The sequence below is a fragment of the Poecilia mexicana genome, unplaced genomic scaffold (assembly GCF_051168715.1).
Source record: "Poecilia mexicana isolate PSO_F unplaced genomic scaffold, ASM5116871v1 scaffold_3, whole genome shotgun sequence".
NCBI classification, from domain to species: Eukaryota; Metazoa; Chordata; class Actinopteri; order Cyprinodontiformes; family Poeciliidae; genus Poecilia; species Poecilia mexicana.
In genome coordinates this window covers 12,063,254-12,083,530 of record NW_028263372.1, presented here as the reverse complement: position 1 = coordinate 12,083,530, position 20,277 = coordinate 12,063,254, and the positions used below count along the sequence as shown (strand labels likewise).

Here is a 20,277-nt window from a genome sequence, read left to right as displayed (position 1 = left end):
AGTCGACGTATTGTTCTCATGATGGTATGCATCATCAAAAAATGTCAGTAGCACATTAAAACATACGGTAGGCTTCAGGTCCGGATGAGACCAACTGGGATAATGAGCAACACAGATTAACGAGGAACATACTCCTTTTTCTTTAGTGGGTAAATACTCTTTAACTTTAATAGACAACAGTCCTCAAAAACATTTAAATATGCAAAAATCTTTAAAAAAAAAAAAAAAAAAAAGAACATTTTCTCCACACAAGTGTTTTTCTCATATCCTAAAAATACCACAAAAAAGCCGGTGCTCAGCAGGTTTTTGGGGATTTGCCTGAATACTGTCTGGGTTATAGGTTTCACCTGTGCTTCAGAAATAATCGGTCACATCATAAAAACACCGATGGCTCTTATATTTAGACTTTGAACGTTCGATTCAGTGGCTCTCCCTTATGTGTAAGGTGTAGTAGGACCAGGGCTCTGGAACATAAAACAGTCCGGGGTATTTGTTGCGTAGCACCGGGTCGTCCCACAAATAGGCCACCCACAGGGACACGAGCAGCAGAGTAACACTGAAGCTATAAAAAAGAAAGGAGCTGTTGCTGTCTGGGGCGAGGCCTTTACACTTCTGGAAAATCCTCACTGTGAACATGGCGAGGAAAGCGAGGAGGAACAGTCCAGTTATCTGACCCTCGGTGGCCAAGTACCTTTGGGACGAAAAAGAGAAAAACAGCAGGAGTTATTTTTGTTTCAGGCTATCAAATGGCTACATTTAATAAGTTAAATATAATTTGCAACAGCTAATAATTACAGGTACAGTTATCATTAAACCAAAACAGATTTGGTGAACATGCACTCAAGAAAAAAGGGAGTTTAAATTGGATCCACTGGAAGGCTGCGCATTATTAGAAAAACAGACAATATTTTCTGCTTTGTGTTTATCGTAAAAATGTTTTTTCCTAGCTGAGGAAAACAGTTGAGGTATCGTTTAGTTTTTTTGTTTTTTAACAACTGAGAGTAGCTGATGAGTATCAGAGTATTAGGACCAAACTAAGAAAAGGAAAAAAAATTACCAGAATAAAAGTTTAAAATGAAAAATAAGAACATAAAAATGAGTAAATAATACAACAATAAAGTTGTATGAGAATAAAGTCATAATATTACTGTATTATACTATATGACTATTTTCAAATAATTTCAACTTCATTTTTGTATTATTTACTTAATCTCATTTTTATTTTCCTATTTTTCATTTGTTAGACCAGAAGCAAAGTGCAAATCGAGAAGGAGAAAGATAAAATCATCTCTTTCATTACTCATAATAGACAAGCATGTTATCCCCTACTCCAGAGGAGTCTTTCTTTGCATAAAAAGGAGAATTACTATGCAAAGCATAATTTATGGTAAAGTCAGTGCTGTTCCAGTAGTCCTGGCCTTCATCTCACTCCTCCCTGGCAAACTTTAGTCTTGCCTGCGTGTTTTCCCATCGACAGCAAAGGTCTCATCCTTGCACACCTCCTACAAAACTTAAACCTCTGCAGTGTTTTTGGACACTCCTTTAATATCTTGCAATCTATTTTGAGGATGAACTGGCTTTGACAGCAAGACCTGGGCATGTTGGCTGTTTTTAATTAATATAGTTTGAAAGTTTCCTGATAAAAAGTTGTTGTTCTGATAGTCCTCCAAAACGATAAGAAATCTTTTTACTCGCATCAGCAAAGTGCACCAGCTACATTGTTCTATCTAAGCTGCAGAGCCCCACCATCGTTTTGTCAGCTTGTTGGTCTCCACCAACACGCCGCTTGTCTATCCTGAAAAGTCACATTCACCGAGTCCAGTTTGGCAGCAGCATCGCCGAGTGTCATCATTATGTGGACCCGACGTGAGCCACTGTGACAGGAACTATAAACATGTTCGTCACGGCGACTTTGGCAGATGTATGTTTCTCTGTCGCAATGTCACGACATGCAGTCATGACTCTTGGCAAGAGATGAAGTACGTTATAGAGAGCGAGGAGCACCAGATGAAAAAGCCAAGGGGCTGTTAGCCCGTTTCTGCTTCACACGACTGTCCCGAATCATTCCGAAAACATCAAATGGCTTTACGGTGAGTAAATATTCACATGCATATATGTGCTTGTTTGCAGCCGTAATTCTTTGATACTCTGTGTTGGTGTTTGCACTGTTTTGCTATGCATGTCACTGCAGTAGGAGGCCTTAAAAAAATTGAAACAGTCGAGCCATTTCTAATTTTATTAGTGCTGTTTGTTATTTGGCTTCTTTTCACAACGGAGTGAAAAAAAAACAGATGTTATAACTGGACTCTGTGATGAAGAGAAATAGTGAGATGCCGGTAATGTTGGTGCTTTTTATGCAACATTTTAAATGTCCTTATACAACATTTTGCCCCGTTGTGATGAAATCTGCTATAATTGTCTTCTTTTTGCTTCAAGATGATTTTCATTGGCATCAAGCACACACAAGGCATCATTTCCAACAACAACAGCAGCAGCATTTCCCTTTGTGAGTCAGTGTGCGTCTTCCTGGGGAAGTATGCTCTTTCAAGTATGTCTGAAGTGTGTTTAAGTGGGGTCTTTCTTGCAGGTTCTTTAATGAGACGGTCCAAGATAAACTTCATTTAATTAAAAGGCTAACCGAGGTACCAGCTCATTTCATTAAAATATGATAGAAAAAGTCATTTATTGAAATATTTTTGATTTAACACGCACACAGACACACACACACACACACACATATATATATATATATATATATATATATATATATATATATATATATATATATATATATATATATGGCTTAAACATAAATAACAAATTTAAAATTCAGTCTCTCTAAAAATGAAACTATTACATAACCTCAATAGAAAAAAAATTTATACAGAAATCTTAGGTTAAGGTTATGCTATTGCCCATCAGTAGGAGAGTAAGTCAAAAGTCTTAGCTAAAGATACTGTCCAGACATATTCATTGAAAGTTGTGTGGAAGGAAAAAAAGCGAGAATATGTGCCCCAGCAAAGCCCATTCAGGAGTTTTGGGAAGATTCAAAAGTCACGTACTGCAGCTTTAGGAGCCACTCGACAGAAATGTATCTAAGTAATGGGCTGCTAGTGTCATATTTCTTGTGTTATGACACCCCTGGACCAGAAACATTTTATTGTCTAAGGAGAAAAACGATTGCCTGGTTGCTCAGAGGTCCAGAGTTCACTTGTCAGATCAAAGCAAAATTCATATTTCATTTGGAAATCAAGCCTCCAGAGTCTGCAGGAAGACTGAAGGGGCACAGAATCCAAGTTGCTTGAAGTCCAATGTGAGGTTTCCAAAGTCAGTTTTGCCTTGGGGGGGCTCATGTGTGCCACAGAGTTTTGTCAAGTCTGTTGTCAGTAGTGCCATTTTTCAGAAAACTTTAGAACATTTCAAGCTTCCTACTGCCGAGTCGTCTCACAGAGAGGCTGATTTTATTTTTAAGCCAGACTTGATACCTGCCGACTCGGGCTTAAGCTTTAGTACCTGCTTTAACGACAATGTGACTGACTAGCCAGCAAACTGGCCTGACCTTAACCTGAGAGAACCTATGGGGAATGGTCGAAGGGGAAAATGAAGGACAGCAGACTTAATGTTGATGAGCCGTAGGTTGCAACAGAGAAGCTACCTGGGATTCCTGAACACCTCAGCAGAACCACAGACTGGTCTGCTCCATGCCACAGTCTGTTGATGCAGCACAACATTTAACTATACACCGTACAGCACAAGGTCAGACATTCCCGGTTTAACTTTTTCATTGGTCCTATGGTTTGTCATTAGCTGTAAACCATAATTATCATAATTAACATAATGAAAAGCTTGAAATATGTCTGTCTGCCTGTGATGAATCAATCCAATCTCATTTTAAGTTGAACTGATGACACACATTTAGTTTCCCGCGCACTTATAGATCATGTGGCTAATGAATCAATGTAAAAACAATTTGTTTTTAATTCATGCAATATTGTAGATTAAGTCTATACATTTAAAATGATTAAAAAAAGACTGACCAATAGTAGAGAGAGCTGGGTCCCAGTAACAGCCAACCAGAGAGAGGCATTTTCTCCTGATCTTCAGAGTCTGAGAAGCAGGCACTGAAGTAGATCAGCACAATGATGAAGAATGGAATATACCTGGAAAAAAGAAGCAGAACAAAATATATTTGTTCATCTTTATCTTTTCAGATTTGTTTTAGAAAGGGGTGATCTGGTTGGTAGTATTAATGTTATTTTACTCACCAAATGAACCCATCAAACCACTTCACTAGTCTGTCAAGGCTACAGCAAAATTAGTGCAAAATAAAAATCATTTACCAAAACCAGACTGACTGAAGATGAACATCTCCCTTCATTAAATTAAATTATTTTTTTTAATCAGCATTGAGTAAAACTTTTAAATTCTTCACTAAAAAGAAACATCGACACGAGTAATATCTAAACTCAATCAGCAGCAACATTCCTGAGCTGTAAATTAAACGGCGGGGAGAGAGGAGCTACACGACTTTAATTGCTGAAAATAAACCCAGCAGGCTTAAAAACAAATGACTGTATCAGCAGAACCTGCCCAGTCTTCATAAACTGATATCACATTAAAAATAAACTGAAATAAACTTCTTTTTTTTTTTTGTCTTGAATGAATGTTTCTAAATTACTACTTTTGCAACTTTTGGACTTAAATCATCCCAACTACTCTTAAACACAGGTGAAACATAGATTCACACTGATCACTGCTCTCTGAAACATCAAGGTCGGACATCTCTCCTGCTGAGAGGAAGTTATGCAGCTCTTACAACAGTTACAAACCTGCCAAACCGACTCCCATCTATTCAAATATAATAAAAGGGATATTATATTCACACACCTTGGTTGACTTCTTGGAAGGCAGCCAGAGGCTTTTTTTCATATACGTTTTCCAATAACTTCTCTTAGGCTCACAGTTGATATATTCAGTCCAAAAAGATCCTCCAATTGTGAGTACCTTGTAAAGGCCAAGGAGAAGGACTTCTAAAAAATTTAAGATGATAGTTCTCAGAGTTTTTCTTCCTTTTTGTTCCCATCTTTGAAAAGTGTGACCTAATGTCAGGTAATTACTGAACTACTAAAGGTCAGCTTGAGGAGATATTCACAGTCCGTGTCATTAGAGTCCCGCTAATTCATTCATTATATAAAAAAGTGAATTTACATGCCACTCTGCGTTTTCGGCGATGACAGCCGGGTTTGTAATTAGCTAAGTGGATGAAGGTTGAGTCAGTCTGCAGTTAGATACCACGTTGGTAATGAAATAAAAGGATTATTATCCACAAGGACAAAAGGCTTGTGAATAATAAGCCACATTTTTACATTTATTTATTTTTTTTTTTACGTGTCCTGCCTCTGCGTTCCAGGTGTACCATGTGAAAGAAGCTGGTGGCCTGCATGTGCCGAGGCGGTTTTGCTCTGAAAAGCGAACCTGGGGATGGGATCTTAATTGTGTGATGGATCCCCGAGGCCAAACACATATGGGGAAGGGAAGAAGAGCACAGGCCAGCCCCCCCATCCTGAGGCCAGAATCCTGTCACCCCCATAGCTAGGTAACCACACAATCCCACAGCAGCAGTGGGAACATAAAGTCCTGCAATGTTTTTGAATAATGTGCAGCATAGTGGGTGTAACATCCCGATCAATGGGCTGGAATGTAGTACTGTACTACGACCTTATTGAGTTACTTTTACTTCTTTTATTTATGTTTTTAGTTATTTCATATTAAATCCTTTCAAAATATGAGCTGATAAGGAAACTGTATCCCCATGCTTCAACAAGGGACTGAGCTAAGCTTTTACAGCAGCGGTCCTTGTAAGTAAAAAGTAGGTAAAACTTTGTGTGTATAGCGCTTTTCACAGATAACATCACACTACATGTAGGAAAAGCACATCAAACCTGAATCACATCTTATTTCATAGCAGGGCTCAGATGTAAGTTTGGAACATTGTTAAGTTGTAAGTTTCAGATTCTGCTTCAACTATAAAAAGAAATTCAACTTATTTTAAGGTTGTTGTTTTTGTTCCCCACCTATTTGACAAGAATTGTGTTGGTCACTCCTAATATGAGTGGACTTTGTAGACCAGCACTTTTTTTTTTGCTTAATTTCACACACAGAGAGAGAACTGGACACACCAGCAGAGATTATGACTGAATTTTGATGAGGCATAAAAAATGCCTTTGATAATAAATTCCTCCCTTTAATTTCTCCTCAGAACTAGGGCAAATGTAAATGCCACTGCCTACTTTGAGCTCGGCCAAGAGCCTTTGGAAATAACCTAATATATAAGTAATGGTGGCAAATCACAATAGCTTCTGCAATATGTTTGATCATGAGCTAAAAGACAGCGAAATTGTTTAAAACAGCCTCAGATTTTTAACTCTTGCTTGTTTATAAAACAAATTTATGATCTTGAATAAATTTGGTTTATTTAAGTAATGGGTAAAATAAATCATGACTCGCTGCTTTCAAGCTCATCCTGCGCCATTTCATTGCGTCTATAAATCATATGTGCAATTATCCCAAACACGTACCACATTAAGTGTCCCAGGTGCTCATCGTAAAAATACAGCAGCTCAAATGAATCGATCTGTAAAGAAAGGACAAAAACATTGGATCAGAGACAGGAACTCCTTCCAAAAACCCGCCAGTACTTTCAGCCAACCATGTGTTTCAGCTTTATGCAACACTGCCCCCTACTGATGCAGTATGCTTTATTTCAGAAACACATTTGGAGACGGAACACAAAATGGGAGCAGAAACATATGAGCAAAAAAAAAAAAAAAGTGTGGAGAAAGATAACAGATGCACACACTTTCAGACACAGCACAGGGGATTAATTAGGAGGACATCACGACTCGCACTTGGCCCTTCATGTTGTGATTTTTCACAAACTAAACCCATGGGTACGGCAGACTGCATGAAACTAATGTATAATAGTTTTAATTTAAATGGAGGCGATCCAAGTATATCTGGAAACTTTTACAGCTCTTAATGGAGAACAAACAAACCATCACACGTTTAGGCAAATAATATAATATGTGTATAAAATAATACACATATTGCAGCAGGGTTATTGTTTTTTTTTTAATATAATTTGCCTCTGATTTGTTTTTCTTAATCGTCCAGCTTTTTAGTGACATAGATGTTTAAGATCACCAAAGAAATTCAACCTAAGTAAATAAAAATATTCAGCAATCTGATATTTACTTGTAAAAGAGGGGGGGAAAAAGAGGAAGGGGTCACAATTTCATGTAGAGTCAAGCTGGTTTCTGTTGTTCGCAACCAGCTGTGTACAAAAATATCCTCTTACCATTTATCCCCCCTAACCTTTGGGTGGCCGAACAGCCATTTTATCTATAGTTCCAGCTGACATAACTAGCAGTAATTCCTAAAAGCACGCAATTATAAATGTCCCAGTGCTTTGACGCACTCTTGCTATTCAGTAATGATGTGCTGCTGTACACTCAGTGACAGCATATTTGGTGAAAATGAGGGCATTAATGATTTACAAGCAGATTGCTATGTGTCTAGTGAAACAAACAAAAACCATTAAAAGTTGTAAAAGTTTCCAGATATACCTGGATCGCCTCCATTCAACTTAAGACTATTAAATATTTAGTTTCATGCAGTCTGCCGTACCAACACTAAGTGAAGCACCGGTCAGGTTTGTCTGACCAGAGTCGATATTATTGCCACAGAGTCTCGTCAGAAACTGAAGGTTTTTTATTGATCAAAAAGCTTATTCATGGAAGTCCCTTCAGTTTTTTTGTAATTTCACGATTTTGGAAATTCACGCAAAATTAATGTACCCCTGCATTTTTCATGCTAATTAATTGTGTGTTTATTGCAAATTTTCAGCAAAAACTGTAAGATAAACATTATGTTGAAGTGGCTGGTAACTCCCATCTTCTACTATGATGCCTCAGCCTCACCTGATGTCAAGTGCATGATTCATGTGGCGCATTGCAGTCACACTGCAAAAGTAGCACCAAAAAAAAATCTGATTCTGACCGCATACAAATCACAAAGACAATCATAAAATCCAGGAGTGACTGTAATGAGTCAGAAGAAAATAGTTTCAGGTTTTCTTTTTATTTTGCTAGCAGAACACTCACGATTGAAATAATTTTTATCTGATTTAAAAATGATCTAAATCATTTTTGTCTCCGTGTTTTACCTGCTCTGAAGCTCTTTGGTCACTCTTGGTTTTTTAAGTGCATTTTCATTTCATTTCAACCTAGATTTTCTCCACCAAGTTAAAAATTTCCCTTCTCCTGAGCTGTTATAAACCCAAGGAGACGTGGTTCAATAAAATTATGGCTCCTGGCGCTGCCTTGTGTTATTTCCAAGAATCTGTCGCCACCGAGATTGAAAAACCTACCAAGTAGGAGGCGTCATTATCAATCAAGCAGCTTGTTAGTGAGTCCATGGGAGTGAGCGCTTCAGTGCCAACTTTCATTTCTGATTGTCGTCAGAGCAACAGCGATGCTCTGAAGCCCAACGTTCAGAAAACAGACCCAAACGGGAGTCCTGAATTAACTCACAGGTCACAGACTCCGATCGAGAGGAGTAATCGCATATCAAACTCATCATCTCCTGCCGTCAGACGGCTGTGGCGGGCTTGAGGGGAAACAAGCTCTTCCCTCCTGCGGCATAAACCTGCGTGAATCATAATTGATCTCCAGATGCGCAGCGTGCTGGCGGACAGAGACGAACAAGCTTGTTTTATAATAAAGTCGCAGAAGGGGCGCAAGCATTCTTTGGGAAAACAATAACGTTGAGCCGGGAGGAAAACCAGAGTCACTTTCCAGTTTCCAGTCACCAGCGCTAATGCCCACACCTGATGGGTAAAAACTCATAAATCATCGCAATAAATTTCGATGCCGGCGTGAACGTGATGGAGCTCGCGGGCGGCTTACCAGTGAAGCCGGTTTGAGGTCTTTGATGATTGGGTTTTCTCTGACTGACAGGTGCAGTTGGTAGCCGCTCAGGATGAGCCGGTGGTTGATGGAGTCTCCCACCAGGTGGATGCTGGCCCCCATGACAAACGTGATGATGCAGAGGTGGACGGCTGTGCGAGGAACGGGCCTGGGAGCGCGCTCCATCAGCTGCAGGGAGCAGAACCACCCACATGTCTTTATTTAATTACCGGCAGTGTCAGAAATTAAAAAAAAAAAAGTTTCTTTTGGAGCTCCAATGTGGACGGTAGTGCTTCTGTGGGTTCCTTTCAGACAACCCTATGGTAATGTGATGCTTTTTCCCCTTGACTTTTCTACTGAAGGCAGCACTCCTTTATTTTTCCTGCTAAGCTCCACTGGCTTTTGTTCTTACTGTCAGCCGTCTGGTTCTTCCTTTGTTTCAAGCAAGCATCTGCCGTAAATGTAATGAATAATACATAGCGAAGAGGTTGCTTTTAGTTTAATAACGCCGTCTCTCAAGGAAACCTCCAGCCCAACAGTAAAAGCAAGTCAAATGCGAGCTTGGTTGCAGGTACTCTTCATTGTTTTCTATTCTATTCTCTTTGTTCTCCTGTTCTTTGTTTATGATACTGAGTAATTAAAACCCCATCTGCCTTCATAAGTCACTTTTTTTCTTTTTTAACTCTGTTCCAAGTGCCAGGGCGTGCAGAATAACAGCAATGCAAAAACAATCTCCTAATTAGCAGCAGTGATTTTTGTTCTAAAACACAGAGAAAAGAAAACACAGGGAGGATGTTTACAGCTCTTTGAGGCAGATAATCAAGTCCAGTCACCCAGAGTGTGCTCATCTTTGATATTTTTATAATATTAACAAAAAAATTATGTTGTTGTATTCCATATAAAAGAACAGAAGACAGTCACTATGTGTAAAGTCAGGGTAGGATGAAAAAGACTTCATAGTTTTACAGATTTATCCATTTTGATTCCATTTAATCTCTCTACAGTAAATAAGGGCCATATGGATATTTGATGTGTAATTTATTGCATTTTAGGTTAAAATTAAGTCAGTTATTCTATAATGCAGTACTGGATGTGGCGTGGCGCCTCTTCCAATAGAGGGCGATGTACCTGGCAACAACAAACAGAACCAGGTTAAGCAACAGCCTTGACGCCTTAATAACCTTGATGACAGCAATTAAACTCTCTAATATACCTCTGGCTTCAATTCATACAATAATTCTCAAATTATGTCATTAACTCCTCTAATAAATAGTCTATTTTTCACCAATTATTACTTTTAGCCATTCCCAAAACAACTGATAAACGTAAAATATAGATCTGAAGTCTCTGCCATCAGGTGCGTCAACAAAACTAACCTGCATGTTAAGAGTTCAGGACATCTCCACACTTCATTTTAGAGGGAAAACATCCTTTACTTTAGTGTTTATCTCTATGTTAAAATGTACTTATTTTAATCTCAGTATCTCACAAAAATATCCATGCAGACAGTTATTTACTAAACTCACATATTTGTTTAAAAAAAAAAAAAGAAGAAGGCAAAGCAAACATAAAGTTAGGGCCAGAAACTATCTCATCTCAGCAGAGCTGGCAATGCAGTCCTCTGCTGCGCCTGCAGAGCAAAGATAAACCAGAGAAGCAGCAAATCCAGACAGAAAAAGTGCACAAATTTCTGGTCTCACCTTAAGTGAGTCTCAAAACAGGTCGCATACCACCAGCAGAGATAACAAACTGAACATGTTTGGGGGGGTTTTTGCTATTGATTGTAGCCCTGAATTTCTACATTAGTAAGTCATTTCTAACTTACTAATACCAACATTCAGTTGTTGTTCTCGTCTAGGCATTACGTTGATTTAGAGGTTATTGTTTGTTTTTCAGGGATGATGGAGGAATTGGTAGCAGTTGTTGCTTTGCAGCAGGAAGGTTAAATCACACTCTAGGGTCCTTTTGCATGAATTTTACATGTTTTCCCAGTACATGTGTGGGTTCTCTCTGGATACTCTACCTTATTCCCACAGTCCTATAAACTTATGAGTCTTTTTTTTTTTTTTTTTAGTCTTTCTAGATTGCCCATAGATGTGAGTGTGCAAAGTTGTCCTGTGTGTGTTTGTATTGCCCTGTGATCGACTCGCAACCTGTCTAGGGTGCACTCCACCTCTTACCTAATGAGCAACGCTGCATTGACAAGCTGTCCATGTTCGTGTCCAACTAAAACTAACATCCACCCATCCATCAGATGGATGGATGGATGGACTTCCTGCAATTGGGTTTCTGCAGGTTTCACCATCTCAAATACAAGACTTTTTAAGACCACTATGAATGGAATTTAAGTCCTGTACCGCAACAGAAATGAACTAAAGAAATCTGCAAATAAATAAATGGTATTGTTTGGCAACAGACGTGAGCCAATGGCTAAGACGATCATCATCCAGTCAACTGGCAATAAATTTGCACTTACCTTTGATGGACATAAAAAAGCTAGCTAGCTAGTTAGCAACAGTGTATTAGCAGCTAGTTAGCAGTAGCCCCAACCACCTGGAGTCTCAGAATGCAATGAAGATGTCTGCAAGCGACTCAAAGTTTCAGTAAAATCGCACAAGAAAAAAAAAACTACATGAAATGTGTAGTATCTAATATAATTTTAGATACATAAATTTAAAGGCTTTTTAAGGGTGGGCAGATACCCTGTGTAATAAAATGTATTGATTAAAAAAAAAAAAAGTATTTTGGAATTTTTTTTTGTAAGTTGCAAGCATGCAAAGATCAGTCTTTGCTTAAGATAATTGTCATGCATTGACAAAACAAAAACAAAAAAAAATTATCATAGTTAAGCTTTAATTTGGAAAGCTGCAGAACATTGACAGAGATTATTCTGAATCCACTCTGGAGATAGATTAAAATTTCTTTGTGAATGTGAAATCAAACCTGCAAAAGCTGATTTATTATAATCAAAGAGCCATATGGCTAAGATTTACCTTGAGCAGCAGGAAAGGTGTGACGACATTGTAAATCATGTGGAAATAATCTCCAACACTTGGCTTGTTGAGAGGAAACCACTCCAGAGGAAGGACAATCTGGTGTACAAAACATGAGGAAACAATTAGCTTTTTATTCATCCCTAAACTTTGGATGCATCTGTCCAACCATGTCAATTACAAAGTAGGAGTTTAAGCATCTACATACCATGGCGATGGGTCTTCCAAAGTCAAGAATCCAGTTCTGTAGAGTCAGACAGAGCCAAAGGTCAAAGTGAAAAGGTTGCCTTTCCTTCTTTGGGGCATTTTCTTTGCAAACACCAGCAGTACTGTGAAAACACATTTCCAATAACAGTAAGTCATTCTAATAATAACCCCGGAAATTTCACATTCCGATGACATTCTGGATTACATTATACTGCTGCATATACTACTGCAATAATTCATATTAAGGGGTTGCCCTGATTGGGTATTTACTGCTCTCTGGTTTTATGTGTAGTGTCTTCAAGTAGTAGCATGAAGAATGGAGGAGCATAACTTCATAAACACACAAAAAAAGTACACCAAACATGCACGTTTAATCATAAAGTTTAAATGAATGACCTCATATCAATCACTCCATCAGTTCTGTTCCTGCAGGCTTTAAGTACAACAGTGCTACTTCAGCTGTGGATTTGCTGACTGATGCAATTTACCATGTTTATTGTGAACAGCTGTGCAATTTCCTGAGGAGCCGTGGGAGGAAAAAAAAGCCTTAAGGTTTCTCTCTATCCAAATACAGAGTCGTGCCAAAATGGGTGAGTACAGACAAATGCACTACTGGCTAATCAATCCCGTCTGCCAAGGACTTAAGCAATGTAAAAGAATCATAGCCTGCTTGTCAACACCAACAAAACTGAACAAGATTACCAATACAGTGCCATTTAATACTATTTCTTCTATTTCTGTCACACTATTTAAATAAAATTTGTCACATTAATTTAAAAAACGCCTTTAAATGATGATTTTATTATTAAAAAGGGAAAAATGGCACATGATCCTCCCAGTCCCATGAAAAAAAGTAACTGCCTCAAGGCCTGTGGTAATGAGCAATAAATTAGTTAATTGCATGGTAAATTAAAATAATTTACCATTTTCATGATTTAATGCTTTTCTCTTTTCTCTCTTTCTACCAAAGACTGGGAGACAAAAGTCTTCTGCCTGGCGCTTTGGTCTCAACCACACCGTTTTTACAGAGACTTCATAATTCATTTTATTTGTTGTTTTGTTTATTTATTTTAGATATTTTAAAATGTCTTCCAGTTCCAGTGTTAAATGTTCATTAGAATTTAAAGTTTATTAATCTTTGAGAATGTGTTACTTGAAAAGGGTCTAGAAAAAAAATCATTTATTGCAACAACTTCTGGGACAATTTATCATCCAGCGAATTTGTTATTATGACAGGCCTAATTGCCTCCCTTGTTACATCTCAAACTTACTGTGATTGAACTCTTTTTTTTAAAAATACGAATGAAATTTCACCTAATTACCAACATTACCTTTCAAAACACATTATTTGAGTAGAATTGAACTAAGATGAAACATCTCAACAAGCAGCAAATAGACCCCCCATCTAAAACAAAAAGATCCAGAACAGAAAAGAAACAAACTTATCAACACCTAGAAAAGCTTTGCGTTCAGACTCTAATCTGATGCTATAACACAACCATAAGCAGGGCATCCATATTAGAACCCTCCAAGATGTTTGATTTGATTTTAATCAATTCTGCAAAGAGTAATGAGCCAAATTGCCCTCATGGTGTTATAAAAACTCCCAGTTATCCAAAAACATTTTGCTGTTGCTGCCGAAGATGAAAAATACTTTTCACATAGAGGTAGCTTGATCTGGTTAACATTTTAAAAATAAATAAAATAGTCAGACATTTAAAAACTGTACCGTATATTCACTTAGGCGGCAGCAACGCCGCTTTCTGATCCGCTGTAGAAACGCAGATGGCGATAATGAAATTCTGGTGATGGTGCACTTTGCTCACAGAATCCTGTCAGATCTCTGAGATCTAAAATACATCTCGATTTAAAGTGTGTGTGTGTGTGTGATGTCTGCACCCTTGATCATTTTGAATTTCGCCTAAAGAATAGAATCTGAATCTGTCCTCAATCTGTTTACACCTGTATTCTGTGTTATGATGGGAAATGTGGACGAACTCTGAAGATGTTGAGCTTCTCTGTGAGTAAACGCTCCGTCTGTGCACTTATTGGTTATGTTTGACAGCGTGACAGAGGGCTGCTGACTGATCACTGGTTTAACCCAACAGCTGCTTTAGTGTTCATAGTTGGTGCAACGGGATATTGAAGAGAATCTGCTAAATTTATTTCCAGCAGGTGGTGATCACTTGACCCGTCAGCAAGATTCCAGTTTGGTTCCCACCTAGGAATATATAGAAAATTGTTGAAAAGGAAAAGGAAAGGATGGGATCTAATTTTTAAAATCAACTGAATAGTTCAGGTGAGTTTGAGCTGAAACTGCTCACACAGAGAACAACTATACATACAAATATGATTTTACTGTTTTCAAAAATAAAAAATGAACAGTGTGACTAAATAAATAAAATTTCCTATTATGTATTTATATCTGTTGTTTCTGTACGGAGGGTTGAAACTGTGAATTGTCACAAAAACAAACCGCTTATCTGCATTTATAGAGCTGAAAACAAACAAACATATTTCTCACATTTTGGATTAATTGTCATCACACTTGTGAGACATGAGCTCAAATACTGCTATATTTTTAGTTCAACAGAACAAAGGGCACTAGATCACAACTTGGATTTCTGTAAATAGACCTGTGCCAATTAATGAGAAACACAAACTTAATGAAACTACGTAACCTAACCACAAAGAAGATTTCAAATTTTATCTCATTGGTGCCTAAACTTGCTGCCGTTACAGCCAAAATCAAAGAGTTGAAGGCTATAAAACTTTTGCCACTCAAGCCAGCTTTGAATAAAGATCGCTGGATTCTAAACTTGTGGTCAGGGGGGGTTGAACAAAACCCTTCACAGGGCGTGAATTGGCCTCCGGCAGTACTTTGAACACCTCGCTCTAACTGCTTCACTTGTGTAGCGCTGCTTCTGCTTTGAGGAGTTTCCCTGACAAGTTGTGTCGCTTCACAGTTTTATGGCTGCTACCAACTCCAGGCTGCATTTAATTACAGCTTATATACTGCTTTACTGATAAGAAAATAACTCCACAATGATATTTTTATTTGTCAAAATCACAAATGTTTACAAAAAATAATTACAGTTTAAGTAATTTTACTGTCTTGCATTGGATTTATTCAATGTGTAAATTATACAAACATTTCAGTCAGCTCTATGCTAGCTAACTTTTTAAAGATCTTCAAAATGATTGTGTGTGTTTGTATACAAATGGATTTGGACTACATTTAAATAGCATTGATTGATTTTATCTGAATTTGTTCCTAATTGTATTCTGTACATTTAGATATAAGTTAGATCCCTTTTTCTTGAGCTGACATTTGAGTCGATAAGTGGACATATAAATTGTCCTGTTTTTCACGCTGAAGCTGCAACTGAATCTGGGCATTTTGGTTTTTTTTTTTTAAATCCATATCGGATTTCAGAAACTCATGTTTCTGAAAACGTGCTTCAAATGTATTGCTTTGTAGCTTAACAGCGGTTCTATATGGAACAGACCGGAGGTTAAAGGTTAAGCTTGGTCGGTTAATAAAACCGAAGTAACAACAGTAAAGCCCCTTGATTCGTGATGTTTGTTTGTGAGGTTTTTCAATGAGGGTGACTTGAAGGCAATAAAAAAAATCAACTGGATCATTTTAGAAGTATTTATACATGGATATTCTAGTTTCCGAGGTGGATTTGACTGTACCATGCCATAAAACATGGAGTAAATGAGCAACCATTTTTGTCCAAGATTCAGAACCCAGGGTCGCGCGACTGCACATCGCACCGGTGTGGGAAAAGTCTTAATGGGGTAACACAACTCAACACAACACCATGGACTTTCAGTTGAACTATGTAATACAGATTGATGTGTCTCAAAAGTCAGTAAATTTCGATAAAGCAAACCACAACACCACAGACGGTCCAAACCTGTGTGGGTCGCTGCCTCGACGCTTTCGTACATTCTCCATTGCCAGTTCCGTCTATTCTGCCCCTCTTTATGTACTGAATCATAAAACAAACCGATGTCCAAACGGCAAGAGCTTAACGGGTCTTAAATTCATTGAAACTCTGATGGCCGAGCTTTCACTTCCTTGTTTTCCTTTTGGCTCCGCCCATTTGCTATGGCAATCCTCCAATCAGAATGTAGAACACGATAGAAGCGGCGAAATAAGATGATGAACGCAGCGTTAGCCAATGAGCAGGCAAAACAAAAAAACTTCATGTAAATTGAAAAAATGTATTGAACAAATAATTAATAAATAAATTGGCGTTATATAGTTATACAGATAAAGTAATACTAATAACAGAACTCGTCTGGCTCCCACTTCTAATAGTACGGAGCCCTCCAAAAAAGCTCAGCTTTCAAAGAAAAGGAGGATTTAAGAAAAATATTCCACTAGGTATGAAATTCTCAACATTTTTTTGTTAAAATCTAAATAAAAGCAGAAACATTTTATTGTTATTACTTCTTTTGTATATATTTTTAATTATCTTTTGTGAGATTTCTCAAGAATTCAAGACACTTCTAACTTGAATTAATAATTTTGGCTTTAACTGTAAATTCTTGTCTCCACTACAGGAGGAAACAAAAATAAAAACAAATTTTGCAGGAAGAAGATGGTGAACAGAAGCATGTTAGAGGAGGTCAAATTTTTTATTAGTTTGTGTGTGTGTGTGTGTGTGTGTGTGTGTGTGTGTGTGTGTGTGTGTGTGCGCGCGTGCGCATGTGCGTGTGTGGAAATTGTGTTCTTTTTTTATTCTCAGTTGGACAAAGAAAGTTGAAGAAATCTGCAGCAAATTTTCCAAGGCCAGGAAGAGAGCTTGAGAGAACTGGATTGAGGAGTGTTGTCCCTGCAAACGATGAGTGTGACCATGTGGCAACTCTATGAGAGAGAATTTAACAACATTCAGTTATTCACTTGCTGGAGGCTGTGTTTTCCTTCAAGGTCTCACATGAACTAAGATATTCTTGCCAGGAGAAAACACACGGCTGCTTTTAAGCAACTGAACAAGCAGAGAAAGATTGGCGTTTAAAGCGTGTTTCTTTGACATAAATAAATTGTAGTATTACAGCCTCATTGTCATAAACCCTGAATTTGGGTTTCGCAAAATCAATGTTTGTGAAGTAAAATGTTATTTCATATTGTGTGAAGTCATAGTGAAGGCTTTTTCAGCAATCTTTGAACCCTTCAAAAATGTCACAGTTTACTAAAAAAACAGCAGTTTTTGAGAGTTTCAAAAGACAGGGTTTTTTTTCTATTTAATGTTTTTTTTTTTCTTGTGAGTATAGTTTTTAGCCCTTACCACTAAGGTAAGGTGGACACAATGTTTGCTTCATTTTAACCGGTAGAAACCTAACGTGGGCTGTTTAGTGATTTTGGTACCAGATAAACATGTTGTTTTAATAGGCCTGCAGTTTATTCTCTAATTAGCAGATAAGATCTGTCTGTGTGTGGGTGGGTAATGGCAAATGGTGCCATTTAATTTAAAGTGTTTTTTATTATTATTATTATTCCAGGGTTGCTCTTATTGAGTGAAATTTGAAAGAATTGAAAAGATCTCTAATTAAAGTTATGTTCATTTTAATTGGACCAAATATTAATAGAATCAATTCCACCACACAGCCTCAACCCTTCACCTAAACTGAAAGAAAGGCAAAGCTATGTCTTTGTCTAGAGAGACACGTTATTCCGCATTTTAATTTTCTCATAGTTCATAATTGGAAATGCAATATTAATCCCCCTTGAAGTTGAAATCACAATTAGGAAGGTTTGGCATCTGATATCACATGAAGTAAGTTGCTAATATAAATTACTTATTGGCACTGAGAAGCTATTTGCATTTTAGGGGAATCAGCCATTAGATGAATAATTTGCATCAAAACAATCTAATTTTGTTTGTGGAAAAGCACTAATTGTGTAGGTAAAATTATTAATGACTCCCATGAACATTCCAAAACATGACCTCTACATTCATCTGAGTTTATTTACCTTTTTAGGTCTCCTAAAAACACTTTCTTTTAATGCAAGAAATTGACATCCTTAGAAACACTGATGTTGCTACGCTACTAGAATAAAACTTTTATTGTGATCCGCAAGCCTCTAATTACAGCTTTCAATCAGTCCGGCGAGGCTTTCAGCATCAACTATTACTCTCAAAGTCACCATGCTGAAGGACTTGTGCTCACACAGAAGTTACCATGGCGCCAAATTAAATCTGGGTCACATGCAACTTTTTAATAACATTAACAATAACATTTTAATAAATCCAGCCTTTTTGTATCTTTTGATTAGCAGTGTTTAATCTATTAAAGAGCAGTCTAAATTAGAACCTGTTTACATCAAGCAGGAAATGGCTACTGATTCCTTTGACGTGACCTGTACAAAAACATGGAACTACTGGCTTCAGTATTGACCGCTGGTCACAGACTGCTCTCTCTTCGGTGACCAGGCTCTGCCGTATTGTGACACATTAAGCAGTAGAATCCAGATTTGCATAATAAAAAATTTTGAGGAAAAAAAAAAAAAACATCTCATACCTGACACTTATTCTCTTTATAATTTTGTAGGTATTTCAAATGTCGGAAATCCCTCCATAGACTCTACGTCTCAAAAATAAATTGCCATCTGCTCAATTTCAAAACCAAAAATCCAGTCCTTGTGTTATGGCCTCTCTTTGAACTCTAAAATGATTCAATCCATCCACTCCTGGCAACTGGTAGTCGGAGCATTATAGGAGTGCTGTGCTTCTGAAACATTGGCATTGGGTTAATCCAAGTTTAATGAATGGATAGAAATGATTATGAATAAATAATATAGTTCAGCTGAAAAATTAAATTTACTTTCCAACGCCGGAATGTATTTAGCCTGTGAAATATTGATGTCACCGAGCTGCAGAGAGGCAATTCAGGTTCAGTATATTTTAATACTTCTTACATGTCTACCTTACAGCATGAGAACATAGCTAAAGATAAGTTATTTAGCTTTCATTCCTATGTGTACATTTAATTATGAAGGCTTTGTCATGGGTGAGAACAATCACTTTGGAATTTAATATGCAGTGCAATTATTTAACCTTGTCACAAATTGATGAAAAGTAATGTTTGACTTAAGGGTCACATTCAGCGATGCCATATGCATCACTTATTTCTGCTCATTATAAAGTTTGTGTGGTGGGGTGAAACAGTTGGCAACTTATGGGAAGTAAACAATTACTTTTGATGCTTAAAGACCTTCAGGTCAATTCCTTTCAGAGGGTAAGTTTCACTGAACGCCTGCAATACATAATCCCGTGAGTCAGCTGCTAAATGTCTCCACGTAGGACTGAGCTATGTTGAGATATGTATGTTGCAAAGTTGGGCATGAAAAAATGCACATTATGACCAAACAAATGTGGACGTCTGCAACCGCTTTTGATTAAAAACTCAATAAAATAGGAAAAAACAGCAGCATGTACACTTATTGTCCATTTTATTAGGTTGGCCAGTTCAACTGCAAATCACTGACTCATTGGTCAGGTTGGTTTGATTGTTTCAGAAACTAATGATTTACTGGGATTTGCTGGCAATGGCAATAAAACTAAGGACATGTTCAGTGAAACGCAGCTGTGTGGATAAAAATGTTTTGAAGATGTCGGCAAAGTCATGCCAGACTTATTTCTTGAACATCACACCGACTTCTCTGTACCCCAACTCCCTCCACACAGTCAAATGAACTCTGTTTAATAGAGCACCTCCCGGATGCAAATCATGGATGAGCAACAACTGCACGATGCAGTAACTGTACACATGGACTGCAATATATGAGAAAGGGTTTTCGGAACCTTGTTGAATGTTTTCCCATGTCTGAAATAACAGTGAAGGCAAATGAGAGTCCAACAAAGTGTCTGGTGAGCATTAAGTCTAGCGTAACTTGAATTACAAAACGATGATGAAGTAAGGCAAAGGAAGCGTTTTCCTGCCAAAATTAATCCATCTGTTGTCTATACGGCGTGGAGTGGAGTGGGGCTGGTACCTATCTACAGCAGGCATTGGGCAAGACGGGCTCCACATGGACAGGTCATCAGTCAATGTCACTCAAGGACAATTTAGAAAGACCAGTTAACCTAATAGTCATT

The 20,277-nt window shown here is 37.7% G+C and overlaps 1 protein-coding gene across 2 annotated transcripts; it reads right to left on the bottom strand.

Annotated features, from left to right (window-relative positions):
• Positions 1 to 135: 135 nt before the first annotated feature.
• Positions 136 to 16,282, bottom strand: cln6a (CLN6 transmembrane ER protein a). Of its 2 annotated transcripts, none has more exons than XM_014992569.2 (7): positions 16,090 to 16,282; positions 12,168 to 12,288; positions 11,960 to 12,058; positions 8,967 to 9,155; positions 6,579 to 6,634; positions 4,038 to 4,160; positions 136 to 691 (listed from the first exon to the last, which is right to left on the bottom strand). In XM_014992569.2, exons 1-7 carry the CDS (start codon positions 16,128 to 16,130, stop codon positions 421 to 423), a joined length of 900 nt encoding a protein of 299 aa, XP_014848055.1. In that variant the 5' UTR covers positions 16,131 to 16,282; the 3' UTR covers positions 136 to 420. The 2 variants fall into 2 exon arrangements, with proteins under 2 accessions (XP_014848055.1, XP_014848057.1); XM_014992571.2 differs by lacking the exon at positions 16,090 to 16,282 and adding an exon at positions 12,563 to 12,654.
• Between the last annotated feature and the right edge of the window lie 3,995 nt (positions 16,283 to 20,277).